The sequence below is a fragment of the Kogia breviceps genome, chromosome 2 (genome assembly GCF_026419965.1).
Source record: "Kogia breviceps isolate mKogBre1 chromosome 2, mKogBre1 haplotype 1, whole genome shotgun sequence".
NCBI lineage: Eukaryota > Metazoa > Chordata > Mammalia > Artiodactyla > Physeteridae > Kogia > Kogia breviceps.
Genome location: NC_081311.1, coordinates 62,855,909 through 62,878,850, shown reverse-complemented (window position 1 = coordinate 62,878,850; position 22,942 = coordinate 62,855,909). Strand labels below are relative to the sequence as shown.

At 43.0% G+C, this 22,942-nt stretch overlaps 1 protein-coding gene across 5 annotated transcripts in view; it reads right to left on the bottom strand.

The window, feature by feature from the left end:
* Window positions 1–16,087, bottom strand: part of PCBD1 (pterin-4 alpha-carbinolamine dehydratase 1) — a 56,941-nt gene extending 40,854 nt beyond the window's left edge. For 4 of the 5 annotated variants that reach the window (XR_010838938.1, XM_067025443.1, XM_067025441.1 and 1 more), the window contains exons 1-3: window positions 15,827–16,087; window positions 13,077–13,208; window positions 12,461–12,541 (exon numbers count right to left, since the gene is read on the bottom strand). Coding sequence is in view for 4 of the 5 variants with exons in the window: in XM_067025443.1 (XP_066881544.1) it covers window positions 12,461–12,541; window positions 13,077–13,208; window positions 15,827–16,072 (459 nt within the window). In the remaining variant the exon portion in view is untranslated. Of the gene's footprint in view, window positions 1–11,184; window positions 11,695–12,460; window positions 12,542–13,076; window positions 13,209–15,826 lie in introns of those variants that run through there. The other variant, XM_059052834.2, reaches the window with a different exon arrangement.
* Window positions 16,088–22,942: the final 6,855 nt, after the last annotated feature.

The window sequence follows — 22,942 nt, the reverse complement described above, 5'->3', positions numbered from 1 at the left end:
CAGCCATAAAAGGGGAAATCAACAGTAACACAATCATAGTAGGGGACTTTAACACCCAACCTTCACCAATGGACAGATCATCCAAAATGAAAATAAATAAGGAAACACAAGCTTTAAATGATACATTAAACAAGATGGACTTAATTGATATTTATAGGACATTCCAACCCAAAACAGCAGATTACACTTTCTTCTCAAGCGTGCACAGAACATTCTCCAGGATAGTTCACATCTTGAGTCACAAATCAAGCCTCAGTCAATTTAAGAAAATTGAAATCATATCAAGCATCTTTTCTGAACACAACACTATGAGATTAGAAATTACAGGGAAAAAAATGTAAAAAACACAAACACATGGAGGCTAAACAATACATTACTAAATAACCAAGAGATCACTGAAGAAATCAAAGAAGAAATAAAAAAATACCTAGAGACAAATGATAATGAAAACACGACGATCCAAAACCTATGGGATGCAGCAAAGCAGTTCTAAGAGGGAAGTTTATACCTATACAAGCCTACCTCAAGAAACAAGAAAAATCTCAAATAAACAATCTAACTTCACACATAAAGGAACTAGAGAAAGAAGAACAAACAAAACCCAAAGTTAGCAGAAGGAAAGAAATCATAAAGATCAGATCAGAAATAAATGAAAAAGAAATGAGGGAAACAATAGTAAAGATCATTAAAACTAAAAGCTGGTTCTTTGAGAAGGTAAACAAAATTGATAAACCATTAGCCAGACTAATCAAGAAAAAAGGGAGAAGACTCAAATCAATAGAATTAGAAATGAAAAAGGAGAAGTAACAACTGACACTGAAAAAATACACAGGATCAGGAGAGATTACTACAAGCATCTATGTGCCAATAAAATGGACAACCTGGTAGAAATAGACAAATTCTTAGAAAAGCGCAACCTTCCAATACTGAACCAGGAAGAAATAGAAAATATAAACAGACCAATCACAAGCACTGAAATTGAGACTGTGACTAAAAATCTTCCAACAAACAAAAGTCCAGGACCAGATGGCTTCACAGGTGAATTCTATCAAACATTTAGGGAAGAGCTAACACCCATCCTTCTCAAAGTCTTCCAAAAAATTGTAGAGGAAGGAACATTCCCAAACTCATTCTATGAGGCCACCATCACCCTGATACCAAAACCAGACAAAGATACTACAAAAAAATTACAGACCAATATCACTGATGAACATAGATGCAAAAATCCGCAACAAAATACTAGCACACAGAATCCAACAACACATTAAAAGGATCATACACCATGATCAAGTGGGATTTATCCCAGGGATGCAAGGATTCTTCAATATATGCAAGTCAATTAATGTGATACACTGTATTAACAAACTGAAAAATAAAAACAATATGATCATCTCAAAAGATGCAGAAAAAGCTTTTGACAGAATTCAACACCTATTTATGATAAAAACTCTCCAGAAAGTAGACATGGGGGAACCTACCTCAACATAATGAAGGCCATATTCGACAAACCCACAGCAAACATCATTCTCAATGGTGAAAAACTGAAAGCATTTCCACTAAGACCAGGAACAAGAGAAGGATGTCCACTCTCGTCACTATTATTCAACATAGTTTTGGAAGTTGTAGCCATGGCAATCAGAGAAGAAAAAGAAATAAAAGGAATACAAATTGGAAAAGAAGAAGTAAAGCTGTCACGTCTGCAGATGACATGATACTATACATAGAGAATCCTAAAGATGCCACCAGAAAACTACTAGAACTAATCAATGAAGTTGTTAAAGTTGCAGGATATAAAATTAATACACAGAAATCTCTAGCATTCCCATACACTAATGATGAAAAATCTGAAAGAGAAATTAAGGAAACACTCCCATTTACCATTGCAACAAAAAGAATAAAATACCTAGGAATACACCTACCTAAGGAGACAAAACACCTGTATGCAGAAAACTATAAGACACTGATGAAAGAAATTAAAGATGATAGAAACAGATGGAGAGACATACCATGTTCTTGGATTGGAAGAATCAATACTGTGAAAATGACTATACTACCCAAAGCAATCTACAGATTCAATGCAATCCCTATCAAATTACCAATGGCATTTTTTTTTTTTTTTTTTTTTTTTTACAGAACTAGAACAAAAAATCTTAAAATTTGTATGGAGACACAAAAGACCCCGAATAGGCAGAGCAGTATTGAGGGAGAAAAACGGAGCTGGAGGAATGAGACTCCATGACTTCAGACTATACTACAAAGCTACAGTAATCAAGCCAACATGGTACTGGCACAAAAACAGAAATACAGATCAATGGAACAGGATAGAAAGCCCAGAGATAAACCCACGTACCTATGGTCAACTAATCTATGACAAAGGAAGCAAGGATATACAATGGAGAAAGACAGTCTCTTCAATAAATGATGCTGGGAAAACTGGACAGCTACATGTAAAAGAATGAAATTAGAACACTTCCTAAAACCATACACAAGTAAAAACTCAAAATGGATTAGAGACCTAACCGTAATACCAGATGCTATAAAACTCTTAGAGAAAACACAGGAAGAACACTCTTTGACATAAATCACAGCAAGATTTTTGATCCACCTCCTAGAGTAATGGAAATAAAAACAAAAATAAACAAATGGGACCTAATGAAAATTAAAAGCTGTTGCAAAGCAAGCTACAAACAAGATGAAAAGACAACCCTCAGAATGGGAAAAAATATTTGCAAATGAATCAATGGACAAGGGATTAATCTCCAAAATATATAAATAGCTCATGCAGCTCAATATTACAAAAAACAAACAACCCAATCAAAAAATGGGCAGAAGACCTAAATAGACATATCTCCAAAGAGGATATACAGATGGCCAAGAAGCACATGAAAAGCTGCTCAACATCACCAATTATTAGAGAAATGCAAATCAAAACTACAATGATGGGTTTCCCTGGTGGTGCACTGGTTAAGAATCTGCCTGCCAGTGCAGGAGACACGGGTTCGAGCCCTGGCCCAGGAAGATCCCACATGCTGTGGAGCAACTAAGCCCGCGTGCAACAACTACTGAAGCCTAGAGCCCGTGCTCTGCAACAAGAGAAGCCACTGCAATGAGAAGCCTACGCACTGCAATGAAGAGTAGCCCCCGCTCACCACAACTAGAGAAAACCTGAATGCAGCAACAAAGACCCAATGTAGCCAAAAAAAATTAAAAAATAAAATTAAAAAATTTATTAAAAAAAAAACTACAATGAGGTATCACCTCACACCAGTTAGAATGGGCATCATCAGAAAATCTACAAAGAACAAATGCTGGAGCGGGTGTGGAGAAAAGGGAACCCTCTTGCACTGTTGGTGGGAATGTAAATTGATACAGCCACTATGGAGAACAGTATGGAGGGTCCTTAAAAAACTAAAAATAGAATTGCTATATGAACCAGCAATCCCACTACTGGGCATATACCCAGAGAAAACCTTAATTCAAAAAGACACATGCACCCCAAACTTCATTGCAGCATTATTTACAATAGCCAGGTCATGGAAGCAACCTAAATGCCCATCAACAGACGAATGGATAAAGAAGATGTGGTACATATATACAATGGAATATTACTCAGCCATAAAAAGGAACGAAATTGGGTCATTTGTAGAGACGTGGATGAATCCAGAGACTGTCATACAGAGTGAAGTCAGTCAGAAAGAGAAAAACAAATATCGCATATTAACGCATATATGTGGAACCCAGATAAATGGTGCAGATTAACTGGCTTGCAGGGCATAAATTGAGACACAGATGTAGAGAACAACCGTATGGACACCAAGGGGGGAAAGCAGCAGCGGGAGGGGGTAGGGGTGTGATGATTTGGGAGATTGGGACTGACATGTATACAATGATGTGTATAAAATGGATGACTAATAAGAACCTGTATAAAAAAATAAAATAAAATTCCAAAATTCAAAAAAAAAATCTTCTAACAAACAAAAACCCAGAACCAGATGGCTTCACAGGCAAATTCTATCAAACATTTAGAGAAGAGCTAACACCTATCCTTCTCAAAATCTTCCAAAATATTGCAGAGGGAAGAACACTCCCAAACTCATTCTACGAGGCCACCATCACCCTGATACCAAAACCAGACAAAGATGTCACAAAAAAAGAAAACTACAGGCCTATATCACTGATGAACACAGATGCAAAAATCCTCAACAAAATACTAACAAACAGAATCCAACAGCACATTAAAAGGATGATGCACCATGATCAAGTGGGGTTTATCCCAGGAATGCAAGGATACTTCAATATAGGCAAATCAATCAATGTGATAAACCATATTAAGAAGTTGAAGGATAAAAACCATATGATCATCTCAACAGATGCAGAAAAAGCTTTCGACAAAATTCAACACCCATTTATGATAAAATCCCCCAGAAAGTAGGCAAAGATGTAACTTACCTCAAACTAATAAAGGCCATATATGACAAACCCACAGCCAACATCCTTCTCAATGGTGAAAAACTTAATTCATTTCCACTAAGATCAGGAACAAGACAAGGCTGTCCACTCTCACTACTATTATTCAACATAGTTTTGGAAGTTTTAGCCACAACAATCAAAGAAGAAAAAGAAATAAAAGGAATCCAAATTGGAAAAGAAGAAGTAAAGCTGTCACTGTTTGCAGATGAAATGATACTATACATAGAGAATCCTAAAGATGCCACCAGAAAACTACTAGAGCTAATCAATGAATATGTTAAAGTAGCAGAATACAAAATTAATGCACAGAAATCTCTTGCATTCCTATACACTAATGATGAAAAATCTGAAAGAGAATTAAGGAAACACTCCCCCATTTACCATTGAAACATAAAGGATAAAATACCTAGGAATAAACCTAAGGAGACAAAAGACCTGTATGCAGAAAACTATAAGACACTGATGAAAGAAATTAAAGATGATAGAAACAGATGGAGAGACATACCATGTTCTTGGATTGGAAGTATCAACTTTGTAAAAATGACTATGCTACCCAAAGCATCTACAGATTCAATGCAATCCCTATCAAACTACCAGAGGCATTTTTCACAGAGTTAGAACAAAAAATTTCACAATTTGTATGGAAAAACAAAAGACCCCAAATAGCCAAAGCAATCTTGAGAATGAAAAAACGGAGCTGGAGGAATGAGACTCCGTGACTTCAGACTCTACTACAAAGCTACAGTAATCAAGACAGTACGGTACTGGCACAAAAACAGAAATACCAATTAATGGAACAGGATAGAAAGCCCAGAAAGAATCAATTAATGTCAATTAATTACACACTTATGGTCAATTAATCTACAAAAAAGGAGGCAAGAATATACAATGGAGAAAGGACAACCTCTTCAATAAGTGGTTCTGGGAAAACTGGACAGCTACATGTAAAAGAATGAAATTAGAACACTCCCTAACACCATACCCAAATATAAACTCAAAATGGATTAAAGACCTAACTGTAAGGCCAGACACTATAAAACTCTTAGAGGAAAAAAACAGGCGGGGGCTTCCCTGGTGGTGCCGTGGTTGAGGATCTGCCTGCCAATGCAGGGGACACGGGTTCGAGCCCTGGTCTGGGAAGGTTCCACATGCCGCAGAGCAACTAGGCCCATGAGCCACAACTACTGAGCCTGCGCGTCTGGAGCCTGTGCTCCACAACGAGAGGCCACAATAGTGAGAGGCCCACGCACTGTGATGAAGAGTGGCCCCCACTTGCAGCAACTAGAGAAAGCCCTCACACAGAAATGAAGACCCAACACAGCCAAAAATAAATAAATTAATTAATTTAAAAAAAAAACAGGAGGAACACTCGATATAAATCACAGCAAGATCTTTTTTGACCCACTTCCTAGAGTAATGAAGATGAAAACAAAAGTAAACAAATGGGACCTAATTAAATTTAAAAGCGTTTGCACAGCAAAGGAAACCATAAACAAGATGAAAAGACAATGCTCAGAATGGGAGAAAATATTTGCAAATGAAGCAACTGAAAAAGGATTGATCTCCAAAATATAAAAACAGCTCATGCAGCTCAATATCAAAAAAACAAACGACCCAATGCAAAAATGGGCAGAAGACCTAAACAGACATTTCTCCAAAGATGACATACAGATGGGCAACAAACACATGAAAACATGCTCTCACTAATTATGAGAAAAATGCAAATCAAAACTACAATGAGGTATCACCTCACATTGGTCAGAATGGCCGTCATCAAAAAAAATCTACAAACAAGAAATGAGGAGAGGGTGTGGAGAAAAGGGAACCCTCTTGCACTCCTGGTGGGAATGTAAATTGATACAGCCACTATGGAGAACAGTATGGGGGTTCCTTACAAAACTAAAGATAGAACTACCATATGACCCAGCAATCCCACTACTGGGCACACACCCAGAGAAAAGCACAATTCAAAAAGACACATGGACCCCAATATTCACTACAGCACTATTTACAATAGCCAGGACATGGTGGCAACCTAAGTGTCCATCAACAGAAGAATGGATAAAGAAGATGTGGTATATATATACAATGGAATATTACTCAGCCAAAAAAGGAATGAAACTGGGTCATTTGTAGAGATGTGGATGGACCTAGAGACTGTCATACAGACTGAAGAAATGCAGAAAGAGAAAAACACATGTCGTACATTGACACATATATGAGGAATCTAGGAAAATGGTATAGATGATCATATTTGCAAACCAGAAATAGAGACAAACACGTAGAGTTCAAATGTAAGGATACCAAGGGGGAAAGGGGGAAAGGGGGAGTGGGATGAATCAGGAGATTGAGGTTGACACATATACACTACTGCTACTATGTATAAAAGATAACTAATGAGAACCTACTGTATAGCACAGCAAAATCTACTCATTGCACTGTGGTGACCTAAAGGGGAACGAAATCCAAAATAGATATGTGTGGGCTTCCCTGGTGGCGCAGTGGTTGAGAATCCGCCTGCCGATGCAGGAGACACAGGTTCGTGCCCTGGTCCGGGAAGATCCCACATGCCGCGGAGCAACTAAGCCCGTGAGCCATGGCCGCTAGGCCTGCGCGTCCGGAGCCTGTGCTCCGCAACGGGAGAGGCCACAACAGTGAGAGGCCCGCATACCGCAAAAAAAAAAAAAAAAAAAAACCAAAATAGATATGTATGTGTGTATACACATATATGTATATGTATAGTGATTCATTTTGCTGTCCAGTAGAAACTAACAAAACATTGTAAAGAAACTATACTCCAATAAAAATTAATTTAAAAAAACTAAAAGTAGAGTTACCATATGATCCAACAAAACCACTCCTGGGCATATAGCTGGAGAAAACTCTAAATCAAAAAGATACACACACCCCAATGTTCATGGAAGCACTATTTACAATAGCCAAGACATGGAAGCTATCTACATGTCCATCAACAGATGAATTCATAAAGAAAATGTGCTATATATATAGACATATGTATAAATAGATATGTGTGTATGTATATCTATATATGCACAATGAAATACTACTCAGCCATAAAAAAGAAATTATGCCATTTGCAGAAGAGATGATCATACGACATCACACAAAGACAAATATCATATGGTAACACTTATACGTTGAATCTAAAATATGACACAGATGAACTTATTTGCAAACCAGAAACAGACACACACATAGAACACAAGCTCATGGTTCCCGCAGGCGAAAGGGAGGAGGAGGGACAAATTAGGTATTCGGAATTAGCAGATACAGACTACTATATATAAAACAGATAAACAACAAGGTCCTACTGTATAGCACAAGGAACTCTATTCAATATCTTATAAGGAATGATAATGGAAAAAGTACGACGAGGAATGGAGATACATAAATGTTTAACTGAATCACTTGGCTGTACACCAGAAACTAACACAACATTGTAAATTAACCATACTTCAATAAAAAACCCCCCCAAACCCCAAAACAAACAAACAAAAATAGGTCATACACCACGATCAAGTTGGATTCATTCCAGGCTCACAAGGAGGGTTCAACATACACAAATCAACCAGCGCAACACAGCACATCAACCAAAGAAAAGACAAAAACCACACAATCATTGCCATCGATGCAGAAAAGCATTTCATAAAATTCTACATTCATCATAAAAACTCTTACCGGAGTGGGTATGGAGGGAACACATCTCAACATAATAAAAGCTATTCATGACCAACCCACAGCCAACATAATACTCAATGAGGACAAGCTGATAGCCTTCCCACTAAAATCTGGAACAAGTCAAGGATGCCCACTCTCACTGCTTTTATTCAACATGGTATTGCAAGTCCTTTCCACAACACTCAGACAAGAAAAAGATATAAAAGGTATCCAGATTGGAAGGAAAGAGGTATGATTCTCTTTGTATGCAGATGACCTGATACTATACATAGAAAACCCTAAAGACCCCACACAAAAACTAGGAGCACTGATAAACAAATTCAGCAAGGCAGCACAATACAAGGCTAACATATGGAAATCTGTTGCACTTCTTCACACTAACAATGAGATATCAGAAAGGGAAAATAAACAAAACGATCCCGTTTAAAATCGTATCGAAAAATAAAATACAGAGGAATAAACCTGACCAAGGAGGTGAGAGACTTATATGCTGACAACTGCAACACACTGATAAAGGCCACTGAAGATGATTCAAAGAAGTGGACAGCTATCCCGTACTCCTGGAGTGGAAGAACTAGTATCATTTAAATGGCCATACTACCCAAAGCAAACTACAGATTTCATGCGATCCCTATCACACTACCCATGACATTTCTCACAGAACTCAAACAATCCTAAAATGTACATGGAACCATAAAAGACCGAGAATTACCGAAGCAATCGTGAGGAAAAAGAACAAAGCTGCAGCCATAACCTGTCCAGACTTCAGACAACACTACAAAGTTACAGTAACCAAAACAGCAGAGTACTGGCACAAACACAGCCATAGGGATCAAGGAAACAAAATATAGAGAGCCCAGAGATAAACTCACACACCTACGGTCGATTAGTCTTTGACAAAGGAGGCGAAAATATACAATGGAGAAAAGACAGTCCCTTCAGCAAGTGGTATTGGGAAAGCTGGATGGCCTCATGTAAACCAGTGAAGTTGGAACACTCCCTCATTCCACACACTAACATACACTCAAAATGGCTTAACAACCTAAATGCAAGACATGACACCACCAAACTCCTAGAAGAGAACCTTAGGTAAAACATGCTCTAGCATAAATCCTAGAAATGTTTTCTAAGGTCTCCCTACCAAGGCAATGGAAACAAAAGCAAAACTACACAAACAGGACCTCATGAAACTCATCTTTTGCACAGCAAAGGGAACCATAAACAAAACCAAAAGACAACCTATGAACTGGGAGAAAATATCTGCAACAGGGTGACCGACAAGGGCTTCATTTCCAAAATATACCAACAGCTCATACCACTCAATACCAAAACCACAAACAACCCAATTTTTAAAATGGGCAGTAGACCTCAACAGACACTATGCGTGGGCAATAGGCACATGAAAAGATGGCCAACATCACTAATTACTCGAGAAATGCAAGTCAAAACTCCAATGAGCTATCACCTCACAATTGGGCAGAGTGGCCATCATCAAAAAGGCAACAAATAATATGGGCTTCCCTGGTGGCGCAGTGGTTGAGAGTCCGCCTGCCGATGCAGGGGACACTGGTTCGTGCCCCGGTCCGGGAAGATCCCACGTGCCGCGGAGTGGCTGGGCCCGTGAGCCACGGCCGCTGAGCCTGCGCGTCCGGAGCCTGTGCTCCGCAGCGGGAGAGGCCACAACAGTGAGAGGCCCGCGTACCACAAAAAAAAAAAAAAAAAAAAAGGTAACAAATAATAAATGCAGGAGGGGATGTGGAGGAAAAGGAACCCTCCTACCCTCTTGGTGGGCACATTAATTGATGCAGGCACTATGGAGAAGAGTATGGAGGTTCCATAAAAAACTAAACATACAGTTACCATATGATCCAGCAATCCCACTCCTGGCCATATAGCTGGAGAAAACTCTAATTTGAAAATATACATGCACCCCAATATTTAAGCAGTACTATTTACAATAGCCAAAACTTGGAAGGAACCTTTACGTCCATTGATAGCTATATGCATAAGGAAGATGTTATACACACACACACACACACACACACACACACACACACACACTGGAATATTACTCAGCCATAAAAAAGAATTAAATAATGCCATTTGCAGCATCACGGATGGACCTAGAAATTATTTTACTACTTGAAATCAGACAGGTACAAATCTCATATGATATCAATTATATATGGAATATAAAAAATAGTACAAATGAACTTATTAGAAAACAGAAACACATACAGTAATAGAAAACATACTTATCATTACCAAAGGGTAAAGTGGGGTAGGGATAAATTAGGAGTATGTGATTAACAGATACACACTACCATATATAAAATACATAAACAACAGGGATGTATGTATACCACAGTGAACTATCTTCAATATTTTGTAATAACCTTTACTGGAGAAGTATAAAAAAGATATACATACTTCTGTATATATATGTGTGTGTGTGTGTGTATACATATGTACTCACACATATATATAACTGAATCACCTTGATTTACACCTGAAATTTACACAGTATGGCAAATTGGCAAATGAACTATGCTTCAAGTAATAAAAAAAAAAAAAAGAGAGAAAGATCTCCATGTGTTGGATCCCGCAGTCCAGGAAGAAGATCTAGTGGTATAGGTCCCACCATGCATATAAATGTCTGGCTAACCTTTATTTTTTCAAGATGCTCCCTCAGTCACCTCTGCCTCCAGAATCCTAATAAGGTCTTGGAGGCAGAACTGAAATGAAGCCTTCCGATTCACCCTTGTGAATCACTTTGTGTTCGTTAACTCATTTCTTATCTTTGCATCTGGCATTAACTTCATTCATGCTGCCTAGTAATAGTTAACTATTTTTCTACTTATTTCCCTGAGGCAATAAGAAGCTTAAAAGGCAGGGTGCTCTGGTCCCCTTTCCCCCTAGTGGCCTGAACTCTGTCTTGCACAAAGTAGATGCTTTAAATGCCTGTTGACTCCGATTCGGATTGACTTGTGGAAAAGAAGATTCTACAGCCTGAGGCCAAGTGAAACTGTTTTTATTTGAGGCATAAAAGCACATGGGTTTCTGTCACACAGGATGAGGATGGCTTTAGGTTACTGGTTTCTAAGATAAGACTTTGTTTATCTTAAACATAGCTTCTATCACAGCTTCTTGGGAAATGAATCAGAAAGAGAGCAAGACACAGCCAGGAAAGAAAATCGTTACTGTTGCTGGGAAGTTGTAAAGAAAGGGAAGAACTTATTCAAATCAATGTACATGTCACAGAGTCCCAAGGAGGACGACAGTGGTGTGGGGGAAAAGCGGTCTAAGCAGCGGGGTCAACTTGGCCCTTCTGACTGCACCAACATCTCAGGGCTCCCCAGTTCCCTCTCTGGATCCCCAGTTCAGTGGCCCCTTTCCCCTGAAGAACTGAGAGAGGAAGGGCAGGGTCTATGTCATGGACACTGCTACTTGCTCGATGAAGCTGGCCAGGTTTATGTCCCGTTCTGAAAGGCCCGCACACTCATGAGTGCTCAGGGTGATGTGGACCTGAAACAAAACCAGAGATTCGGGGCCAGCTGATTCCACCGACTGCACCTAAGAGCAGGAGAGTCACCAGCTCCTGGGCTCAGCCACACCAAGAAGTGTAACCAGACACTAAACCCTCTCCTGGGGGCTGCCTTCCCGACGAGTCTTTAACATCAGTGCAAAACTGTCTTCTATTACACCTCCATAAACACTGGTAACCACAGCACAGGACAAGAAAGGAAAGATCCAAATATCAAGAGCAACCTAAAAGACACAGACAAGACCCCAAACCAACTCCTAAACACTGACCATTTACAGATCATCACTTCCAGCCTTAATGTTTTTAGAAAGAGTCCAGCATAGCTCTTGGCTCATGACAGGCATTTAATGACTGTTGCCATTCATTCAGCAGACAGGCTGATCTCCTTGGTGTGCATGGGTAGTCTTAGTTCAAGTTTATTACTTTTTCATTCTTCCATATCTCCAGAAAATGTCAGCCCTTTAGAGCTATTAACAGTGAATATGCCTGGTTCCCACAGCCTTTCCTTCTTTAGGATTTGCCTTCTTAATGTCTACTTAATCCACAAGTTGTCTCACTAGTGTTTCAATTTGCTCTTCTTTAATCTGTAGTGAGACTGAATATTTTCTAGGGGTGTTTATGTCGATCCTAGGAAGGAGATGAAAGGAACAGGAGCGGACAGTCGACCTATGGGTGAGGAGAGCCCACAGGCAAGTCCAAGGAACGGGCCTTCAGAATGAGCTGGAGTTCTAGGCATGTATCACTCACCTTGTTGTACACGTTAAACCATTCAGGATGGTGGTCCAATTTCTCAGCCTGAAGAGCCACTCTTGTCATGAAGCCAAAAGCCTGTTTAATGAAGTGAGACCCAGGTTAGTGTCCTGAAAGAGAGGACTGCTGGGCCCCCTTTTATGGCCAGTGTAAGGCCCAGACGCAGGAGGATTGCCTCTCTCCCTACAAGGTGATCCTTCTAGCTTTCAGCACGCCACCTAGCACCCTGCCACGGGTTTCGAGGCTGCAGTTTGAGGTGGTCCTTCTGCAGTAGGAAGTCTTGTTACCAGGACCACTAACAAGGTGGAAACCCCAGAGAGCTTCTGAGTCTTCGCAAATCTTTTGGTTATCTACTAAAACGTCTTCAAATGTGCATCCGCTTTCCACTTGAACTGTCTTCTCTAAGGATCGTTTCTAAAAGTTCCAGGTATGGAGAGCCCAAGACCCATCTCCGCGCTCTCCAATCCCCAAGGAGGACACTTCCCAAGTAAACTGGATTAGCGGAGCATCTGACAGTCTTGGCTAACAGAACTTTAAGGGAAGGAACACGTTCTGGAGTGTGACCCCGATCAGCCCCAGTCTCAGGAAACTCTGTCCCACCCTGATGCCATACCCGATTGAAGTCTTTGAAATGGAACTGCTTGAAGATGGCATCCCGGCCTTCCAGCTCGTTCCACCCCACGGCCCGCAGGTTTGGCAGCAGCTGGTCCCTCTCCTCAGCACTTAGCCTGTGTGCTTTGCCAGCCTAGGAGAGGGAAAACACAGAAGACCAAGGGCATTTGTTTTTTTCACAGGACAAAAGGGAGGGCTCTGGACCTTTGGGGAAATTTAGCCAGCCTCCACTGGCAGTTCTGGTGGCGCAAAGGGCAGCAGGTCTAAAGCAACAGACTGGGAGGAGGGGCTCCGGCTGATGCACTGATAGGTTCTTAGAGAACAGAGAGTCCTGAGGTGTAATGCAAATAGCTGGGGCAGAGAAACACTCCTTCCCCTGCCCTGCCCCCAAAGCCTTACAGAGGGCACCCCTCTGTAAAAAAAAAAAAAAAAACTAGGTCTCTTTTGTTCATGGGGGAGCAAAAGTAAATCAAGCCCCTACTGTTGCTGTGTATTGAAGAGGAAACTGAGGGCTGGAGAGGGGAAATGACCTCTCTTCCCTCACCCCCCACCCTCAGTCAGCAAAAGCACAGGAATCCTTCTCAAGGTGGGTCCATGTGTCCGCATCCCTGGGGCTGGGCAAAGGAACCAGCACTTAAAACACGCTCCAGGCCATCCCTAGCCACACCGCGGTCAGCAACCACGGGCACTACCTCCTAGTGGGTATCTCACCACGCTCCCTGGCAGCCTCTGGTTCCCAGCTGCCAGGCCTACGTTTCTCAGATTTCCACCTTCTTTTCTATTCTGTCAGCTTGGGAAGCTGGAGCCACAGAGCTCAGTCCCCAAAGCAGAAGTAACTTGGCCAAGGGCAAATGGCAAAGCCATTGCCTCAGCCTATTTTCCTACTGTGCAAAATGCTCTCGAGGCAGCCCAAACTGGCACAATTTCAGGCCATGAGTGGAACCCTCTCTTGGAGAACAGAAGAAAGCAAAGGTCAGTTCTACCCTCTAAGAAGATCCAGGTGGAGGAGCTTAAGGGATCCCAGAATTAAGGGCCCTGAAGTAGAACTACCCAAGGCAGGAAAGTGAGTGCTAAATTAAAAGTAAATCAGTTAGGTCTGGGAAGAGAATTCGAGGGAGGTTAATTTAGCTTTTATGAGGCAGCCTGCAAACTGGAAGCCAGGTGGCCTTGGGGCACTCATCTCCCCTGGCTTGATGGGTATAAAGGCACAAGAACTTCCACTTTAGGAATCTGCAAGAGGAGCCAGGAGACACTTAAATAAACTTTATTACAGTTTATTAAATAAACTTTAATAAACTCCATTGTTATCACGGGAATATCATCTGCAGTTTTAAAAAGAGACTTCCTGGGGCAAATAAGCTTATGACAGGCCTTCAGATTTGGGGCAGAACTGGAAAAACATTTCAGGGCTCTGATAACCGTTTTCTCCCTCCTGAAAGTGCAGTTTCTCTCTGGACCAATCTGGCTGGCTCTGTCTCCTCTACTGGGCTCTGGAAGGCCAGCGAGAGCAGTTGAGATCTGCATCACCCCCCAACCCCCAGACAGCTGACCCTGTCTCAGTGGCTGGTAAGCCTGCTCCGTGTATCCAGGCAACTGGGTGACCCACATGGCAGCCAAGGCATCAGAACCCACCATTTAGTTCTCTGGCTCTGAAAGGAGTGCACAGGTACTAGCAGTCTCCTAGGAAGCTTCTTTTTAGAGTCTTCTGGAATCCCCCACATTTCACAGCCTGGGGCTGAACTGACAAGTCCCTCTGAAATCTGGGCTCAGAGAGGGGGCAGGGGTGGTGTTTGCTTAGTAAATCACAGGTCAGGCCTGGACTCAGCCTGGGCCTCTGGGAGTGTGCAGAGGGGTTACTGATTACCCACACCCTGCGGCTTTGGGGCTCAGTGTACCTCACAATCAGCTCACCCACCACCTCCCCTCCATCTGAGCCGTCGCCGTCAAAGTGCCCTCCCAGGTGGCACCACAGTCCCACCGCTCCTAACGCTTTGGGGCCTAACACTTCTACTGTTTAGTAAAGCTTCCTGGGTCTAGAAGCTTCTCCGCAGGCTCACCTTCACCTGCGCAGCTGAGCTAAGGGCCTGAGACTCCCTTCCAGGAAAGCTCAGCCTGCAGGGCGGGTGACCCTGAGCAACCATGTCCTCATTTTTGGGCACAGGCCTCAAACCAGGAGCCAGGGGCCGGCTCTGAGGTCGGGGGACAGCACAGAAGGCTTAGCAGAACAGCAAGCAAGAAGGGCAGTAAACAGGCTGACAGAGGCACACGCAAATTCAGTCGCCCCTCCTCGGCATCCCCCGCCCCCGTCCCTACCCCAGCCCCCAGTACAGGACAGAACCTCGCCACCAAGGGGAACTATGTCCTGGGTTCACTATGCTGCCCCTCCCCGCCCCCGCCCAGAAAGGTCTCTAAACTCTACCCGCGGCACTGAGGCCCCGCGGGCTCTGGCCTGGGCTCCCGCCTAGCTGTAACCCGGACCTGCCACCGCCCCTCTCCCGGCTTCAGCTTCACAGGGGGCACCACTCGGGAGCGAGGGTGGAACAGAGACCCCGACTCTCCCAACCGGGCGCGCGGCTGCTCTGCGAAGGCCTCGGAGGGATCCCCCCGCCCCGCCCAGTACCTCCCGGCGCCGTCCTCTGGCCTGGGCGGGCACCCAGCGCGGACCCCTGGCTCTCCTCCGCCCCTCCCGCGCGCCCCCTTCTAACCCGGCCGCCCCGATAACGGCGGCGCGTGATCCCCCCTCTCCCTCACCATGCCGGGCGCGGGCAGGAGCTGGTGGCGGCGGAGCAGACGAGCGAGACGCCGAGCGCACTGGGAAGCCGTCCCACGGGGCGGCGCTCGGGCCGCCCCGGGGCGGGAGCGCAGCCGGGAAGGGGCCTGCCCACTGGTAATCATTAACAGCTGGGGCTGCCTTCCAGCACTTTCCTCCGTGCGGACGTTGCAGGGAGCTCGGTGATTAAGGACCCAGGCTCCAAACGTGGCCTCCAGCAATTGCATCGCGCTCTGCCACTTACCAGCTGTGTGACCCTGGGCGCGAGATTACTAACTTTTTCTTTTTAAAAAACACCTTATTGGGCTTCCTTGGTGGCGCAGTGGTTGAGAGTCCGCCTGCCGATGCAGGGGACACGAGTTCGTGCCCCGGTCCGGGAAGACTCCACACGCCGCGGAGCGGCTAGGCCTATGAATCATGGCCGCTGAGCCTGCGCGTCCGGAGCCTGTGCTCCGCAACGGGAGAGGCCACGACAGTGAGAGGCCCGCATACCGCAAAAAACCCCACAAACCCCCAAAGCCCCAACACCTTATTGAGAAATTGACCCACACAGTAAACTGCACATATTTAAAGTGTACAGTTTGATGCGTTTTGACATGTATGCATCTGTGCAACCATCGCTTCGATAAAGATCATGAACATAGCCATAACCCCTAAGTTGCCTCCTCCCAACTCAAGACAGCTGTTGACCTGCTTCCTCGCTATAGATTAGGTTGCATTTTCTAGAATGCTATGTAAATGGAAATCGTACAAATTATACTCTTTTTATATCTGCCTTCTTTCACTCAGCAGAATTGCCCATGTCGTTGCACATATCGTTTCTCCCTTTTTATGGTTAAGTAGACGTTATTTTATAGTATTATGTTGTAATGGATATGCTACAATTTGTTGGACGTTTGGGTTGTTTCCAGTTTTTGACTATTACAAATAAAGCTGCTGTGAACTTTTGCATACAAGTGTTTGTATGGATATATGCTTTCATTTGTCTTGCGTGAATACCTAGGAGTGGAATGGCTAGGCCATATGGCAAGTATATACTTATAACTTGTTAGAAAACTGCCAAACTGCTTCTGAAAGCGGTCAGACCATCTTACATCCCCACCAGCAGTGTATGAGACTTCCAGTTCCCTTGCACCGCGCCCCGCCAGCTGCACGAATACTTGCTATGTCAGTCTTTTTAACTTTAGCCAATCTAATTGGTGCGCAGTGGTATCTCACTGTGGTTTTGAGTTTCCTAAATGACTAATGATATTAAATACTTTTTCATGTGCTTATTTGCCAATGGTCAGTCTTTGGTGAATTGCCTGTTCAAATTTCCTGCCCGTTTAAAAAAAAAATTGAGTTTTTTGTTTTCTTATTGGGTTTTCAGAGTTCTTCATTCTGGATACAAGCACTTTATCAGATATATAGTTTGCAAATATTTTGTTTGCTTTCTCACAATGTCTTTCAAAGAGCGAATGTTCTTAATTTTGATGAAATCCAATTTATCAAAAGTTTCTCTTATGAATTGGTATTTTGATGTTGTAACTAAGAAATCTTTGCCTAACCCAAGGTCACAAAGATTTTTCTCCTATGTTTTCTTCTAGATTTTATAGTTTTTAGTTTTACTTTTTAGAATTTACAGTGCTTTTTTAAAGTTGTTTTTCAGAACTCTATATATCTCAACTTTAATTGCTTGTCAGTTTTAGTTATTGCAAATATCTCCTCCCGTTCAGCCATCTGTACACTAACTTCTTGCACGATGTCCTTTGTTGGCAGAAATCTTATATTTTGGTATAATAAGACTTATGTATTAGCTTGGCAATGTTGGTGGGTAGAGGGCAGAAGAGAGGTTTCAAAGACAGAAAGGAGGATTTGGGCTCTGCTAGGGTGGAGACAGCTGGAAAGAGTGTTCCACAGTAGCAATGAGAAAAGCCTGGAGACAATATACAATCATCACTTTTCTTCAGCTGGCCAGGGAGCTGAGTTCACAGGGCAACCAAGTAGTCTGAATTCCATGGGAGGCAGGATGCACCTGTGCCAGGCGTGCCCGCCAGGCGTGAGGTGGGAAGGGGAGAGGGAAGACACACAGCCTCCATAAAAGTGGGTGAGAAGAAATCAGCTGAAATGTTAACACAATGTTGGAAGCCTTGTGTGTGCTGGCATACAGTCTGGAATAGCCGGGGCACCAAGGCACCACGGGGAGAGTTTGCACACACAAACAGCTTTTATTTATGGACCTCCACTGAGTGCTCAGGAGAAAGAGTGGGGGAGGGGCAAAAGATGGGAGCAACCCGCCTCCCTCCCCCCTCCCCCCCAGCCAAGCAGGGGATTGGCTGCTGCTGTGGGAAAAGGGCCAAACTTGAAGTCCTCTCCAGACCCTTGTCTTAAAGGAGCAAAAGCCATAAATCGCTAGGAAAGGGCCAACAAATCCTGTCACTCCCAGAACCCAGATAAATATGCATTGTGGCTTCATTTCCATATATATGGATACATATGAAAGCATATATCCATACAAACACTCGGAGGAAAAAAAAATCCCTCTACCCTGGGGTAGGGGCAGGAAACAGTTCTGGGCCTGGGATCCTATACCAATACAACTGGAGGTCGGCTACCCCTGGGGAGAAGCAGGAAACTTGCACACAAGTCCAGCCACAGATATAAGGCAGTCTGGCTGCCAAGGGGCTGAGGGAGGGGGTAGGGGTATGGGCAGGAACACTGAGAAAGCTCCAGCACCCAGGGCAACAGAGAGCCCACTTCCAGCCCCCTACCATGATTCTAGCACTAGTAGTGTACCACTGGGAGAAGGACAAGAATGTGGGGAGTATGTGGAGAGACACCTTCTTCCTGTGGGATCGTTAGGAAAATGCCAATTGGTACTACAATGAGATCCCACTACACACCTCTTAGAAGGACTAGAAAAAAATGCCACCTGATAATACCATGTGTGTGGATGAAGATGTGAGGTCACTGGAGCTCTCATGCGTTGCTGGTGGACATACAAAATGGTTCAGCCTTTGGAAAACAATTTGGCAATTTCTTGTGACGTTAAACATACACTTACCTTATGAATCAGCAATCCCACTCCAGGAGAAATGAAAACAGGTCCACAGGGAAAAAAAACCTATATGCAAATATGTATAACAGCTGTATTTGGAAATAATCCAAATGTCCATCAACAGATAAATGAATAAACAAATGTGGTCCATTCATGAACTGGAATAGTACTCAGCAATACAAATGAATGACTGCTGACCCCTGCAACAATATGCATGAATCCCAAAAGCATGCTAAGTGACAGAAGCCACACTGAAAGCTTAAAAAAAAAAAAAAAGAAATCATCTGCTTACAAATATTACACATCTGATGACAGGAAGAAATTTCCACACATTAGATGCTGTTTCTGTACACATCGAGCCTTGTATACAGAACCCACCCAGCTCCTCCGTTAACCACATGCTTCTCTGCCAGGGGCTGTGGGATGCATTCCCATCACAATGTCTGGCCCTTCACCTCTATGTCACCTCACAGTGCTGGGTGACTCAGCACAGCAGGAGTTGGGGATATTTCTGGAAGGCATTCCTATAACCAGAACAGCTAGCAATAACTAATCTAGACATGGATGTAACTTAGAATCATTCATTCATGTCTCCATCTAAACCCAAAATAACTCTATCCCCAATACAACTTGCCCTTAGTATGATCCCCAAACATGCCCAATGTTTAACACAACCCAACACGAGGGGTGTGACATAGGGAAAGTGGAGTGACAAAAGACAAGGGGCTTAATCTATTGCACTTAAAATCTTTCTATTGCAAATTTTGCAAAACCATGTGACCATGTTGGTTCCTGGGTGGGTCCCCTTCAAAAGAAGGGCCATGAGGCTCAGGTTTTATCTGCTTCCCCATAAACCCACCCCTGCCAGGGAGCCTTCCCTGAGGAACCCACCCAGCTCCTGACCATCATTTATTTGGTCTCTTTCCTCCATACTTCCTGTTCTTCCTTTCTTTTGCTCCTGAAAGATGAAAACTGGCATCTCTGAATCTCCCACAGTGTCTGGCACTCTGCTCTGTACATAATACCCTCTCAACAGATGGTTCCCAAATCCATGTTTGTGTAGTGGTTTTTGGTAGCTGAGATAGCTACCGAACAACACATACACCATATTCAACTATCTAAAATGACAATTTGGAGGCACTAACATTAATGTAGAACTCATTTTGTTGGCAGTTCCTAGGCTAAGGATCTCGAAAGTAAAAAACAAACAAAAAAAAACCAAAAAAAAAACTTTTTTAGAAAGAAAACATGCTAACAGTAAAAAACAACAATAAGAACGAGAATAATATGGTTGGGCATAAAGAGGAAGATAAGAGCCACCTTTCTCATCCCCTTCTGCACCCGCCCAGGGCACCACACAGAGGCAACCATGGGAACTAGGGCAGTGTCTGTGCTGAGGTCAGCCTCCTCCATCTGACGGATTATGGGATCTTGAGCAGTATGCCTAACCATTTGGAACCTCAGTTTCCACAACGGTAAAATGGGGATGAGGGTGATAGCCACCTTGTAGGACTTTTGTAACGATTAAATGAGATACTCAATGACAAGGGCTGGGCATTGCCACCTGTGTCCTCCGAACTGCATGCTGGAGGTCACCTGCATACAGTTCCTCTTCCCCCTGATGCCTTTCTGCCTCCCTGTACCTGAGGACATTCCCTGCCCAAGATGGCACTCTGTTCTGCAAGTGAGAGGTGTTGATACTCTCCTCTCAACCAGCGGGAGCTGGGCTCAGTGGGTAAATATCCACATACTCGCCCCTTGGTGGAACCATTCTGTGCATGCCAGTCTCGCAGGGGTCCCCAGCGGGATCAGGCCCAACGCCCTCGGTGATATCCTGTTCACTACCGCACATGTTCTTGGCTTTCCTTCCTTTCCACTAACCTGCCTGCTGTCTCCTTTGATTTTTCTTCATTCAAGGTTGTCCTTTTCTTGTTGCGTTGTAAGATGATAACCCCTCACTTATCACATATGTAATTATTTTCTCTGAATCCCACTTGCTTTTCAGCTCAGTGGTGTAGAAAAATGTTTAATTTTTAGGTGAATCCTCCTGATTTTTCCTTTATGGTTTCCGAGTTTCGGGCCTTGCTTAGAAAGGACTTTTTTCAACCCACGATGAACAAATATTTGTCTCTACTGCCTTCTAATGCTTTGACAGTCAGTAAAAAGTGTTTAGATTATTAATCTCTCTGGAATTTACTTTTGGGCATCATGTGAAATAACAACAACAACTTATTACTTTATTTCTCAAGCAGATAAACAACCATCCCATACTATTTTTAAAATACATTAACTAGTCCATCTTTTCCCCACTAATCTGACTGCTATTTTTGTATTATGCTAAATTCCCATAATCCCTGTGGCTTGGTCCTTGCGATTGTTTGTTCTGTTCCTTTGATCCATCACTCCACCCTGTTTTAATTACTCTAGCTTTATAGCATGTTTTGATATCTTGTAGGTCAAGTCTCATTTCATTTTTCTTTTTCTCAAAATGTTCTTGGCTGTTCTTGCATGTTTACCCTTTCAGATGAGCTTTAAAATCAGCTGGTCAGGTTCTATAAAAATCCCTTTAGGATTCTCATTGCGAATGCACTGAATTTATAGATTTAATTTGGGAAGAATTGACATCTTTGTATTACTGAGTCTTCCCATCCTGGATCATGATATATCACTCCATTTATTCAGGTCTTCTTTATGTCCTTCAGTAAAGTTTTATTGTGTTTCTCATGTAGGACCCAGACATTTCTCATTAAGTTTATTCTTAGGTATTTTATAGTCTGGGTTAGCCATTGTGCATGGGATAGTTTTCCCATTACATTTCTTTTTTGTTTCTTAATAGATCTTTATTGGAGTGTACTTGCTTCACAATACTGTTAGTTTCTGTTGTACAAGGTGAATCAGCCATATGCATACATATATCCCCATATCCCCTCCCTCTTGAGCTTCCCTCCCAACCTCCCTATCCCACCTCTCTAGGTCATCGCAAAGCACCTAGCTCATCTCCCTGTGCTATGCTGCTGATTCCCACTGGCTAACTATTTACATTCGGTAGTGTATACGTGTCAATGCTACTCTCACTTCGCCCCAGGTTCCCCCTCCTACCCCAAGTCCTCAAGTCCACTCTCTATGTCTACATCTTTATTCCTGCCCAGCCACTAGGTTCCAGTACCATTAAAAAAAATTTTTTTTAGCTACCATGTATATGTGTTAGCGTATGGCATTTGTTTTTCTCTTTCTGATTTACTTCACTCTGTATGACAGACTCTAGGTCCATCCACCTCACTACAAATAACTCAATTTCGTTTCTTTTTATGGCTGAGTAATGTTCCATTGTGTATATGTGCCACATCTTCTTAATCCATTCATCTGTCGATGGACACTTAGGTTGCTTCCATGTCCTGGCTATTGTAAATAGTGTTGCAATGAACATTGTGGTAAATGTCTCTTTTTGAATTATGGTTTTCTCAGGCTATATGCCCAGTAGTGGGATTGCTGGGTCATATGGTAGTTCTATTTTTGGGTTTTTAAGGAACTTTCATACTGTTTTCCATAGTGGTTGTATCAATTTACATTCCCACAAACAGAGCAGGAGGGTTCCTTTTTTTCACCACACCCTTTCCAGCATTTATTGTTTCTCGATATTTTGATAATGGCCATTCTGACCAGTGTGAGGTGATACCTCATTGTAGTTTTGATTTGCATTTCTCTGATAATTAGTGATGTTGAGCATCTTTTCATGTGCCTCTTGGCCATCTGTATGTCTTCTTTGGTGAAATGTCTATTTAGGTCTTCTGCCCATTTTTAAAGTGAATTGTTTTTTTTTTTTTTTTTTTTTTTTTTTGCGGTATGCGGGCCTCTCACTGTTGTGGCCTCTCCCGTTGCGGAGCACAGGCCCCGAACGTGCAGGCCTAGCGGCCATGGCTCACGGGCTTAGTTGCTCCGCGGCATGTGGGATCTTCCCGGACCGGGGCACGAACCCGTGTCTCCTGCATCGGCAGGCGGATTCTCAACCACTGCGCCACCAGGGAAGCCCTGTTTGTTGTTTTAATAGTGAGCTTCATGA